Below are 14,392 nucleotides of genomic sequence, written 5' to 3'. Positions count from 1 at the left end.
CAGCGGGTTACAGCTGAATAATTTTTCTGTCGCATCTCACGGGTGTCTGCTATTCACACCCTGATGTGTGTCTGCATCTATTCGACAGATATAGACCTTGAAACTGTGTGAAAGACATTTTTCTTTTTATATTTAGCTGTTAAGTGCAAGCACTAAGCAGAGAACATAGACCAGACCCGACTCTCTTAAAGAGAAACATGCTAAATAACTATTTAGAAAGACAGAAAAATACAGTATTTCTGCAGTATTAATGTCATATCATCTATGTATGTATGGGTTGGGGGTGGCTTTTATTTTTCTGAGCCCTCCTGCAATTTGTCTCAGAATCCGTACTTTCAAAAAGGCCTATATATCAGACCGTACTAAAAGTTAAATAACTATTTAGGAAACATAAAGCCCTAACGCGGTGCACTTCCACAGGACAGGAATCTGAACATCACCAAACATTCAATCACTGACACTTTGTCTCCTCTGTAAAATAACCAAAGGGGAACACGTTGATCTTTGCAGTAACAATAAACACATTGGTGATGCCTGACAGGTGATGGCTTCCTCTGGAAATAAGAAGCCTCCAGAGTTCACAGTGTCAAATGTAGACAGCTGCCGCCGCAAGTGCCTTCTCTTGACTGACGGGCCAGCCTGTTTCTCCATCACAGTCTTGTCAAAGGAGGAATGGCGCTGTTCCTCATTGAGGCTAATTTTGCCAGAGCAACAAATTGGTTTGACTCCCAAAGGTACCACCGCTCCTGCCATAATGTATGCACTCGTGGATGTGCTTGTTTTTTTAGCACTGTTGACTCTGTTGACACCGAGTCAAATCATGTGGGGACCTTGTGTTATTAATAAATTACAAACCGACCACAGTACTACATGAAGTGCATGAAATGTGGGATGATGAAATTTTCTGAAATCTCCTGTGTCCCGATGATGGCTGTATAAGGTCAAACTTTGTTTTGTTGAATATTCGTCTGTTACCAATTTAGCGATGCAAATGGGCCAGAAATATCTGAAAGTCATTGTATGTTATATAAATAGATATGTAAAACAGACATTCATTATAATTCATATTAATAGTTCAAAATACAAAAGAATAGAAAACACATTTTTAAGAAAAAAACCTCATGGTTCAGTTCACACCACAAATAAATATATAACAGGAAGATGAAAAACTTCAGTTATCTGCAAATTTTCCATTAACCCTTATTAATCTTGTAAAAAATTAACTATTTTGCCAAAGAACTTTAAGCATTGAAGCATCTACAATAATGTGTCTCTAAAGCTTTATCTGCAATGCAAAACCTCATTCGCCCTATTCACTTTAATTTTTAGTATGCAACTAAATAACAATAGCCTTTAAAATAGCAAAAGCCTTTAAAGTACGCCTGGTGGCGAGAGTCCATGGTTGCTGAAGAAGAATTGTAAAACGAAAAAATAAGATTTCTGAAATTAGTCTACATTTTTTATGGTTTGTTTTTAAAAGTAATAGTTTGACAGGAAAAAAATTAGCATTAAAGGACCGCGTGGTTTGTTCGCTTTACTATTACATGAATGTGACTGTCTGACTGTGTTGGGTAAATCTCCAGAGAGCTCAGGTACTTCTTAATAAGATGACATGTTTAGCCAGTCAAGGTAGATGAAGAGTGACTGCGATATTGTGAAGATGAGTAGCAAGGTCGCTGCACCAACAGGGAGCCAGTAGGGAGAGGAGTTGAGTCCCAGAGGACCATTTAGTATAAATGTGTTCTCATCTGCCTCCACACAAAGCTCCGTCAGGGTCTTAAAAAGCCTCCTGGTGTTCTCCAGTCCTGTACGGCAACAGAGAGGCTTCGGCTCGCTGAGAATGATCGGTGAGGCCGGCTGAATGGCCTGCCATGTCCATAATGTTTTGATGTAGTGCCATACACACCAATAGTCACACAGAACAGAGAAAATACAGATATCAGAGGTAATCAATAAGTAAAGGCCGTTATTGCCCCCCTGGCCCAAATATAAAATTCCCTCTGCTTTCTGGGAAATATGGACGTACATTCGTGCCGCAAATGCTTTATCCTGTCCCCACAGCTGATGATGTTGGTTGTCAAAGCTAAACAACCAGGATTTTAAAGCCATTAATTCATTATGAGTGTTTACCACGCAAACATCAGAGCAAATATTGCCACAAGAGATAGTAAATGGATGGATAGATGGGGACAGGGAAGGGCAGCTCGCTGCGCTTATCTGAGTAATGTACTGCTTTGCTAATGTCTGAGAAAGAAATTGCAAAAACACAAAGCACTTCAGTTTTTTTAAAGAAAGTGTTTTTGTAGCTCAGAGCCTACCAAATGGCGGTGGCCTAAAATAAAAGAAATAATAGAAAAATAACGAGAATACTGGGAAGAAGGCTGGGATACGCTCCAGGCCCCAAACGACCCTAAACAGCCATTTGAGGTCACAGTCTTACACGATGAAGCGGGATATTAAAGCAGGCAGTTACAATCAATACAGGACTGCAGATGAATGGAATATGCACAGAGATTAACAATAAATGTATTCAGATTAATATTGATTCACAAAAAATAATGGACAATGCCCCTGAATAGCTCGCACCCCCATGCGCACTGTAAAGGAAAACATGGCTGAAGCTAAGTGAGGGCTGAGAGAGCTACATTATTCACACAGCTCTGGCAGTCATCACTGACATGAACGACAGTGGGGTGACTCATCCTACTTGATAATATATGATGATTTATGTTTTTATTTTTGAAACACCAAAACACCTCACATGAATAATAAGCAGTAGCTTCATAAGGAGACGGGAGAGAAGGAAGGGAGGCAGGAGGGGGAATCTGTTGTGATGGCTGATGGGAGTCGACACAAGTGCAACGGACATGATGGCGGTCAGACATACCTCCTCACCTGGGAGGAGGTTATCGCTGAGGATATTAACAATGCATGTGTGTGTGAGACAGAGAGAGAGATAAAAGAGGTTCTAAGACACCGACACCTCACGGAATGAATCATCCATCAGTATCATGCAGAAGAAGGAATTAGCTGTAATGCTGCTTTCAGTGTGGCTTCACTAAGCCTCAGATACCATGTTTATACATGATTAACTGTAATAAAGCTTCAGTAAAGCTCATGCTACCTGATTAGACTTAAAAATGTCTGCCTTTAGATATCTGACAGCAGCCAGTATACTTCATAATTGTTGATAAGCACTGAGCAGTCACATGGCACATTATTCCTAAAAAATCCAGCAAGAGCCAGTGCATGTAAATATATGTAAATTGATTGAGTATAAACAAGGAAAGTATTTCCGTTGAGTCTATTTTTTTCCCGTGCTACTATGGAACAAATTGCAGTTTAAATAGGTAGATGCGTGATTTTTAAATCCCCCACATCCGACACAGCAAACTGTTGCACACAGTAGCACCACTTACTCATAATCTGCTGTATAAAGGAAGAAGCTAAATGTCAACAGAAAGCCCCGGGAATGATGCTGTAAGGCTTTAAAGGGTCTTTCTAATCCCGGCCGAAACAGCAGAGCCTTCCGTATTTTTCACCCGTCGATCCTCAATGCGTCTTTTGATTGTTAAAGGGGAGGGGGGGGGCCCTTCATTAGTATGCAACTTTTAAGGCACCAGGGCTGCCTGCAGATGCGGGAGTCGAGGCGGTGGGGGCGTGGGAGAGCCTGGGTCAGTCACATGGCCTGGACTTCTCACAGCATAGCCCCTGCATGTAGAGGATCTGAACGAAAAATCCACCGCTCTCTCCCCGTAATTCTCAGATGGCAGCCGTGACCTACTTTCCACAAAGACAGGCTCATGCAAACTTGATTATATGCTTATAACTGTGGAGCTCGTTGTACACTGCCTGAGGTGAGCCTCGCAATGCGGAGGCAGCAGGGGGTCCGTATGGTGAGAACCAACGGGCAGGACGTGTGTTAGCAACCTCGTCCTGGGTGGTTAAGTGACATTAGTCAGGATGACACTGAGGCATCATGGGACTAGAGATGGACCGAGGGATTTAAAGGTTGTCAAGATCCCCTGTATCCTAAGTGCAAACCCCTTAATCAGAAGGAGATGCTATAGCAAAAGATAGGCCAGTAATTCATCTATGTATCTAAATAGCTCTCTGATAAAACTTCCCGTATGAGCAAGTAACAATGCGTACATAATATACACATTTCACTACAGATAGAAATATTTTATACATACAGTGCCTTGCATAAGTATTCACCCCCTTGGACTTTTTCCCATTATGTACTGTTACTAACTGGAATTCAAATAGACTTAAATAAACTTTTTCCCGTTTGATCAACAAAACATGCATAGTACTTTGGAGGTGCAAAATAAATTTTATTGTGACACAAACAATAATGAGAACAAAAAAGTTGACATCTGTTGGGTGCATAAGTATTCACCCCCCTGTGTCAATACTTGGTAGAACCCCCTTTCGCTGCAATTACAGCTGCAAGTCTTTTGGGGTATGTCTCTACCAGCTTTGCACATCTAGAGATGGAAAGGTTTGTCCATTCTTCTTGGCAAAAAAGATGAAGCTCAGTCAGATTGGATGGAGACCGTCTGTGAACCGCAATCTTCAAGTCTTGCCATAGATTCTCTATTGGATTGAGGTCTGGGCTTTGACTGGGCCATTTTAAGACATTAACATTCTTTAATCCAAACCATTCCTTTGTAGCTCTGGCTGTATGTTTAGGGTCATTGTCCTGCTGGAAGATGAACCTCCGCCCCAGTCTCAAGTCTTTTGCAGACTGCATCAGATTTTCTTCAAGGATTTCCCTGTATTTGGCTCCATCCATCTTTCCCTCTATTCTGACCAGTTTCCCTGTACCTGCTGAAGAGAAGCATCCTCACAGCATGATGCTACCAACACCATGTTTCACTGTTGGGATGGTGTGCTCAGGGTGATGGGCAGTGTTGGGTTTTCGCCACACATAGCGTTTTGCATTGAGGTCAAAAAGTTCAATTTTGGTCTCATCTGACCAGAGCACCTTCTTCCACATGTTTGCTGTGTCTCCCACATGGCTTCTGGCAAACTCCAAACGGGATTTTTTATGGATCCCTTTCAACAATGGCTTTCTTCTTGCCACTCTTCCATAAAGGCCAGATTTGTGGAGTAGACGACTAATAGTTGTCCTGTGGACAGATTCTCCCACCTCAGCTGTGGATCTCTGCAACTCCTCCAGAGTAACCATGGGCCTCCTGGTTGCTTCTCTGATTAATTTTCTCCTTGTCCGACTCTTCAGTTTGGGCGGACGGCCTCCTCTTGGTAGGTTTGCGGTTGTGCCATATTCTTTCCATTTTCTTATGATGGATTTTATGGTGCTCAGAGAGATGTTCAAAGCTCTGGATATTTTTTTATAACCTAACCCTGCTTCATATTTCTCCACAACTTTATCCCTGACCTGTTTGGTGACCTCCTTGGTCTTCATGATGCTGTTTGTTCAGTAATGATCTCCAACAAACTCTGAGTCCGTCACAGAACAGGTGTATTTATACTGAGATTAAATTGCAGACAGGTGGACCCTATTTACTAATTATGTGACTTGCAAATGTGACTTGTGAATGCAATTGGTCGCACCAGATCTTTGTTAGGGGTTTCACAGTAAAGGGGGTGAATACATATGCACTCAACACTTTTCAGATTTTTATTTGTAAATAATTGTGAAATCCATGTAATATTTCCCCCCACTTCCAAATGATGCACTATTTTGTGTTGGTCCATTACATAAACTCACGATGAAATAAATTTTAATCTGTGGTTATACTATGACAAAATGTAGAAAAGTCCAAAGGGGGTGAATACTTATGCAAGGCACTGTACATATATAAAAAGCCGATATCCAAGGCTGGTGTCAGACAGGTGTACAACTCCGAGCTATGTTCTTCACAAGCAGCTCACGGAGGGTAAGTGAGGTTTAGGTATCATTTACCTGTGTCTTCAAAAGACACTATCACACCAAAAACTGCAGATCACACGAAGAAACCCCCGCAGGCTCGTAAACACCTCACCCCTTAAGAATAGAGGAGGGGGAAAAAAGGCTCAATAAATGGAAACGACGAATAGGAACATCAAGGTGACAGCGAGAAATAAATCGAGATGACAAACCGATCCAGGTGAGCTGGGCATCAGAAACCCAGACATCAAAACTTCACACAGCGAAGAAGAGAACAAAGACAGAGCGGTGGATACGGAGCAGGGGGAGGTGATGCACAGTGGGGAAATAAAACAAGTATACCAGCAGCGAGGAGGGGAAGGGAGGACTGTTTACAGAGAGAGTCAAGGTTTGAGAGTGCATGTGGATGCAGAGGGGAAATAACCGCTCCTAATGTCCGTCTGACATGGCAGATTAGGGGGCGGAACAAACCCTTTGACTGTGCTCCAGCTCTGTGGGCCTGGTAAACCCTGAGAAGTTGTCAGTTATTTCCCCAAAAGATATTAATCACATCATTATGAGCCGCACAGAATATCGGACATTCATCCAGTCAGGCTGCGAGTGCATTGTTATCAAGTAAATTACATTTCATGATAAGAGTCCAAACGTTTTTAGTATGATTATCTGTTGTGTTTTGTGTTAAGCAGCTTTAGTATGTCACTGTTTTCATGCATCTCTTTTATGCTTTATATCTGTGATGGAGAATGCTTCTGACACACAACCCTTCTACGGAGCTTTATTAGCATGGATATGGCAAATGCTACTTAAAGTAGTAACATACTGTATTTTACACTGCAAAATATATTTTATAATTTTACTTTATCAATGGCTCAGAGGGCAGATGCACCAATCATGGTGGCTGAGGGCTGTTAGCTGATTACTCCTCTGGTTTAAATGGAAACATCAGAGCTGCCACAGAGGAGAGACACAAAGTGACCTGAAGTGAGAGACATGTAGAGGAACACGAGGACAGACTAAAAGAGGCACACAGGAGACAGTTCATGAGACACAAACCTAGCTGAGCTGCCAACTGGGAGTTAGTGTTTAGTTTGATTCGTGTTTGTTCATGTCTTTAAGAAATAAAGATGCTGAAAAGCAACTGGTTTGTCTCTGGCTGTTGTTGGGAGAGTCCAGTGGCATTGGCGATTCCCGCAAATGCATCTCGATGAATTAGTTCAATCCTTTTCCTTTATGTGAGCGTACATACCTGCCTCTGCGTGATTTCTCATCACTACGAGTATGACTCAGCACATTAAAGTTGAAAGGAAATGTTGAGGTAGTTGTATAATATCCTCTCTAGCTCAAAAAGCCCTGAAGTCTTGGTTAAGACTTGAGAAGTCTTGAAGCCAGCTTTACAAACTGGAGGTTTGAAAGAAAAGGACACACATCAGCCAGGGAGGGTCAAAAAATGACACGACCAAGTCTGATAAAGGGCATTTTTGGACATAGACCAATTGGGTCTAAAATTCCAGACATCTGAGCTAGCACTGCTAATTTCGATCATTTGTTTTCTAAATTTGTCTCTTGAAGGTTTCCCAAATTATGTAATAGCAATGCTGAATTACTCGAGTGGCCCTTTAAAATATCTCCAAACGTTTGAAAGACCTTTTTCAATCCAGGTTCAACTGGTACTCCAGCACTTCAGCAAAGACTCTCAGTTGAACAGGAAATACTCCACTAGTGACAACAGTTTCAGTGAAATTCTATACAGCTTCGCTTATCTATTCCCATTCAGAAGCCTTATGCAAGACCTGCAGTATACAGCAGGTAATGAAGTTTCTACTGGTCTCACACACACACACACACACACAATCACAATATGTGGGCTGCACTGGAGTTCTGAAGGAGCAGAGAGAAAACGTTGAATTTATGTAACGGAGTAATGCTCGGTGTCTGAACCAGGGGGCACTACCAGCCCACACAGGTCATCTAAATGGACCTGTGAAACATTCCTGTGTGAAACAGGTTTCTTTGGCAGCTACAGCAAGCTGGCAGGTCTCATGTAAGATTTGTAGTGGAAGGTGTTCACAGATCAATAGTTTAGAGCAGCGCTGAGCTGCTTTAAAATTTTAAAACTGTGAAAAAGGAGAAAGGCAACTTCTCAAAAATCATTCTGACTAATCGGTGCAACTCCTATTGATCCAACGTGTATAGGTGTATCTAATGATGTACCAGCTTAAATTTTTCTATTGCTCTTTTTAATACCTTCCATCCAATTTTTTTATATTTAATGACATAAAGGGGATTTTTTTTATTTCCCTTCCTCAACATGGAGGTCAGAGATCAAGGTCTGTTTCATCATTCTGCTCCTTCATTCTATACAGATTCTCTCTGATCCAATGTCTCTGCTCTAGCTTCGTTCCAAAGTGTGGCGTCTAACACTTGAAAGTGACACTTCCTTTATATTGAAAGATTAATCAATTTAAATATAACATTACGAGGAAATTTAAAGGGTAACATAAGTCCTTGGAAATGAGAAGGCACAGACTTTAACGGAGTGGATCATGAAGATTTGAAGATATTAAATGATAAACTTCAAGCCATATTTGTGCTAAGTAGACAAACAGTGAAGCATTTTGAGTGTGGAGCTCTCTTTTGCAGATAAACAGATGACAATTTTACAATTCCACAAATTGGGCAGAGAGTTGGCATCACAAAAGCCAAAAGTGTGATTCAAAGACAAACTGAGGAATTCAGTTTTTTACATTCACAAAAGAGAGATGCGTCAATATTAATAGATTTAGTATTGTTATATGAGGAGGAAGGGGGGGAGGCTAAAAAACATTATGTATTTTTATTCCAACATCTAAAGTGGAACACAATTGAGAAAAACGAATCGCTATGAGATAATGATAGGCTTAACATTACAGTGAATACATTATTGATAACGTTCCATAATTTGACTATCAACTCAGTGCAGATTTCCCAGAGAATTATGGGAAGTTTTGGTGGACCAGAAAATTGCACAATGTTTCACTTCCAAGAAAATCTGCATATTCTGTGAACAAGTAGGAAACCATGTAATTGGCTGTAAAATTTAGATATGGCTTAAATTTTAGTGTCTGAACATTCTGAAATGATTAATTTTTGTGCACTCAAGACAAAAAATTATAATTATTAATAAATGATTTCAGGATGTCAGGGGCTCCACATTTACATTTGTAAGATTTTGATGGAATGTTAGTGAATACAGATCAGTCCCTGTAGGATATTTATGAGAATATTTCCCTACATTACCATACGAAAATAAGATATTAATAATGTAAAAAACACAAAGTAATAGACCTCCTGCTACCACAGGTTCAGTTGTACAGCTTACTAGGTTGCGTACACAAACTCTCACAAAATGATTAAAGATAAGAGCTTTGCAGCAGGTTCAGCAGCGAATGAAAAGACATTGCTGAATACATACGCTCAGACGTCAGAGTTGAACGGAGACATTAGGGAATGAAGTGGAGAGAGATGACTGCGGGGGCGAGTTTTCTCTGAATAACAGGCATTTAGCGACGCCACGGTGATGACGGCACAGATTGGTGTGACACTTCAGCCTCCCCTTGCTAACCAGCCTCTCGTCAGTTCAGAAACAGGACAACAAGATGAAGCCAAACCTCAAGCCGACGCCAGAGGTGGAAACACTGATTCGATCCAGCAAAGAAATGCGCACCTGTGGTCAGAACCGTGCTCTCTCTCTCTCTCTCTCACACACAAACACACACACACACACACACGCAAACCTGTCAAATGCATCAGCTGCTCTCACAAAACAGTTTTTTTTCTCCAAGTATCACAGCAAGGCCTTATCTTATCCACTTCAAACACTGATGCCTCTTGTGATGAATCTCTAATGCGAGAGAAATGGAAAACTATTATCTGAACTTGGCAGTTTTCTTTGGCTGGCCAATCCTCCCTCAGTTCCTGCTAGGAGCCCTCGCTCTACTTTCTATCTCATAAATTGGCCCCATCTCTCTCTGTTTCCCTCGTGATGAATGAAATAGACGTCTTGTTAGCAAATTGCACGCTTCTCACACCTCACAAAGAGATGGAGCAGCAAGGACAATTTGTGCTGTTTGTGGGCTCACGCACTGACTGCACTGTTTTATTTTTGATGAGCGCGTTTGCCGGCCAGATATTAAAATTAATGTCGAGCAATTAACCTCTGTTGTTTATGAGACATGTTTATTTATATGTTTCAGTGGGCACGATATATATTTATCAAATGTGTTTCTTCGCTATTGGTCTTAGACAATTGATTAATTATGTACATGTTAATGCTAAATTACTATATAATGATGTGTCCATGTTTAGTCCTCTATCAGATTTCACACCAGCTCTACAAATAATCAGGCCTGTGCTGTTGGAATACGTATCAGACGTGCACGCTGATGAGACACAGGGCGGTGAGCTCTCTGATAAGCTGTCATTGAGCCGTGGTGGTGCTGGGTGGAGGTTGCCGTCGGGGCTGAGCAGCAAGAAAACAACCAGCCTGCTGGCCAGGGACCATAAAATGGACAATTAGTATTGGGTCAATTGCATTGGGGGTTTCTCAAAGGCACGAAGGCAATTCACGGGTTGACTTTGTACTCGTAACCAAACGAAATCTGGCATTTTTAAGTGAAAAATGCACGAGCTAGATTATCCTACTGTTGAACCCAGTGAGCGGGAGCAGAGGGAAATGGCTGGATAATGAATGGAGCAGGTTTCACAAGGAGAAAATCCTTATCTGGGAGGGGGGGGGTGGGGGGGGGGCACTCTGGGGCCACAATAATCACTCATTGTGTGCTGTGCCCTCCGACCCTTCATCTCTTCACCATCCATTGCTCCAAATGTTGCCGGGGCCTTATTATGAGCCCCGTTCTTTTTGACAAAGAAGCCTGTCTGATAAAACAGTCACGTAAACGGCTCCAGTGCTGTAAAGGGCACTAGCTGCCGGTGTATAGAGGGGTACCAGGCTACCCTCTAGTGGCGCAGAGAGGCGATGGACCGTGGCACCAAATAAGTTGTTGTCTCCCTCAGACGGATGGAGGGTAAACGGGATACCAGGACTGATGGGGAAGGGGGGGGGGGGGGGTGGGTCCTTTGTGGCGAGGCCGTGCAGGGAATTCCAGCGCTTCGTTGAAGGGAGATGTTGACTTTATATGTAAATCACCCCCATCGACACCAGAGGTCTTATTTTAAGGCCCAAGCTCCATCTCTCCCTCTCTCTCTCTCTCTCCTTTTTTTCCTCCACTGACTTTTCAAGAAAGAAAGCTTTGATGTTGACAGGAGGGATCGATGCCAGGGAGAGAGAGAGAGAGAGAGAGAGAGAGAGAGAGAGAGAGAGAGAGAGAGAGAGAGAGAGAGAGAGAGAGAGAGAGAGAGAGAGAGAGAGAGAGAGAGAGAGAGAGAGAGAGAGAGAGAGAGAGAGAGAGAGAGAGAGAGAGAGAGAGAGAGAGAGAGAGAGAGGATGCAGAATGAAAATGTACTTCTGGGGGGTGGGGTGTATGTGGGTGGTTATGGTGGTGGTGGTGGTGTGGGGGGATATTTGGAGAGTGTGCCGTCATCACAGCTCCTCTGTTTTAAAGGAAGCACTTCATGAATGCCCAGAACGCCGCGCGCCCGGGCTACGTGTTCGTCTGTGTAGGACAAAAAAAAATAAAAATAAAGGATGAAGCGCCACAAGTGACGTTTCCAGCGCCCCCTCCTCTCCTCCCCTCCCTTACCCCCCAACGCACCCGCATCATCTGGGCATATTAAAGTTGGTCGGGTCGCCTCGGTCCCGGAGGATGCGAGGCTGAGAAGTATCTGGTTGACCTTACTGCGCCATTTATTTCTGTTTCATTTGGCACAATCTGTCGGAGCGGTTGCTGTACGCGGGGACGCGAATGGAAGTGAATGGGTGATCTGAGGTTCTCCGCAACGTCCTTCTGTCATTTAGCTTCAGGCCTGCGGTGCCGCTGCGGAGGAGCAACTTTATGGACGCACACGCACGCACGCACGCACGTACACACACACACACACACACACACACACACACACACACACACACACACACGCACACATAAGGATGAAGAAACCCGACATTCACCACCAGCCAGGCTCAAGATCAAGTTGCCACGTCCAGCAAGGTTGCAAAGGATTTTTTCTTATTGTGCAGAGGAGGCAGCAGGAGCGCATTGACCTCACACACTCACGATCAGCCCAATAAACGTGGATTTATCACCAAACGCCAGCGAACACCCTGATGGAGGCGCAGAAAAGTCTCAGGATAAAAGATAAAGAGCCAACAAGTCAGATCGGTGCAGAAAAAAAAAACAGCAACAGCCACCCAGAGCGCATAGACGCCTCATATGTGTTCAATTAATGATTCAAAACGCACGGCAGGATCCGCATCTACTTACATAGTGGAGATGTTTTTGAATAACTCTGCTATGTCAACACTGGTCCCATTGTTCCCAGTGTCCTGCAGGGCGAGTAAAGGGAAAAAACCTGCCGCTGTCGGACTTATTGCAATAGATCTCTGTTTGAGAGCAGCTGCAGGTCGGCGGGCAGTCCAGCATGGAGCTCAGATAGTCCTGGAAAACACTCATCAGGAACAAAACCCTCCACCAGCAAATCCGGATCGAGTGAAACCATAGATCCATGTCTCCGGGTAAATCGGGAGTCGGGAGAAGACGAGGTCCCGATGTCCTCTGCGTTCGAACAGAACAGGAGAGAGGAGAGGAGGAGAGTGGGAGGAAGGAAGGAAGGAAGGAAGGAGGAGGATGGTGGTGCGTCTGTACAGAGGATGCTCTATGTGAGCCTTTCCGTGGATGGATGCTGTAGTGTCCTTGCGCGTCAGAGATTGGGTGAAAAGGAGGGGAGGGGGTGGGGGGGGCGAAAGAAAGAAAGGAAAAAATAGATGCAACAGAAAAAAAAAGAGAACGGAAATCAAGACGAGCAGGGGCGAAATGATAAGGCGAGGCTCCGGTCGTCTTTTCAGCCTCAGATTCATGGTGTTTCCCGGAGTAACGCGCTGCTAGTGTCGACGTCTCTCTCCCCGAGCAGGACCAGGACGACTGGCTGGAGAGCTAGGAGACACAGAAGGAGAAGTTGGGGCACCAAGTCCCTCCCACCGGCTACAGTCATACTGACACCTGCAGAAACTGCATGCTATCGTCAGTGATCCCACTCGTCATGTGACTGGGTCTGTGCTGCATTATAAACTCAATATACGAACCATTCAAATACAGATGAAGGGTTGGTGCAGTTAAATCAGTCACGAAGATATTGATAAATAATGGCTCGACAGAAAGAAGAATGTCTACTTGTGCAAAGTTTATGTTAAACTTTATTGAAGAGCACAGTTACAAAGTGCCGAACCATAGATTAGAAATCATATACGCAAGCCTCCATCAAGGCCCATAATGGGACTCATTATGAAACCACATTTAAATCTACTAAATACAGATTTTTATTTGGATCTGCATCGAGTTGCACACAATGATAAACACTATATGATGTGATTTTTTTCATCAAGAATCATGAATGAATCCCTGGGAAACAGATGAAAATGCCCATGTTCCTGGGTCCGCCCCTTTGTCCTGATCGGCAGCAAAGTATCATGGTTTCTTTCTTGGCCCTTGTCCTTCCAAGTAACGTGGAAATCTGTACTGCAGTTTTTGTGTATTTAAACCAGTCAACAGACAGACCAATGGAGAGGGCTAAACACGTAACCTCTCTGGCTGAGGCAATAAAGACCCATTCATGCCGCTGTACTCGTTTGCCAATGGTGCATCTAAATGCTGACTTTTGGAGATTGCAAATGATGGCACATACCAAAGCAAACATGCATTTTCTATCGCATAGATTTACATCACTTTGAGATCTGTTTTCATTTTGACATTAAAGGCTTGTTCTCTGCCGATCGGTGTCGAAAAGACCCATCGAATCTACTTTGATTCAATGTTGTAACTCAACAAAACATGAAAACTTCAAAGTGGAGTAAATCCTGCGTGTTTATAGGCACAGCAACTGTCGCACCCTGCAGTCTATATAAGTGTACATACATGTATCACTATTAGAGGCATTTAATGTAGCCCCTGGAATATGAATGTGGATTTTTTACTAGGTATTTTCATTTATTTTGTTTTACATAATCTCCTATAAAGCTGGAACTGTTTATGGCTAAGTCTGAACCATCGTCTTCATTCACCGGGTTTAGAAGTGAAGCTAGAAGCACCTTGATATACCGAGTAGCAAATTTAACCTTTTTGGAATGAAAATAACGTTTTGTTTGGCTGTCTCTTGATTTGACTCTATGACCTTCTCACACTGACAACCTGCATGATTTTCAAATATAATTATCAAGGCAGTTTTGAATCAAACTAAATTGATGTTGTTCTGTGTTGGTTATCTGAGAGACCTCAAACAAAGCACCTTGCTTTGATATTCTGATAGAGCTTGTGTAACACAACTCTTTTTCAATTTAACATTTGAATG

General features: G+C 42.9%; 1 protein-coding gene across 1 annotated transcript in view; it reads right to left on the bottom strand.

Annotated features, from left to right (window-relative positions):
• ntrk3b (neurotrophic tyrosine kinase, receptor, type 3b) overlaps nucleotides 1-12,672 on the bottom strand; it is a 167,064-nt gene extending 154,392 nt beyond the window's left edge. Inside the window, 2 exon segments of the mRNA XM_053428471.1 lie at nucleotides 12,313-12,398; nucleotides 12,400-12,672. Of these exon segments, the coding sequence (XP_053284446.1) occupies nucleotides 12,313-12,398; nucleotides 12,400-12,555 (242 nt within the window). The 5' untranslated portion in view covers nucleotides 12,556-12,672.
• Between the last annotated feature and the right edge of the window lie 1,720 nt (nucleotides 12,673-14,392).

Source organism: Pleuronectes platessa, chromosome 1 (assembly GCF_947347685.1).
Source record: "Pleuronectes platessa chromosome 1, fPlePla1.1, whole genome shotgun sequence".
NCBI lineage: Eukaryota > Metazoa > Chordata > Actinopteri > Pleuronectiformes > Pleuronectidae > Pleuronectes > Pleuronectes platessa.
The sequence above is the reverse complement of the archived record's forward strand: the minus strand, read 5'-3'. Positions and strand labels throughout refer to the sequence as shown.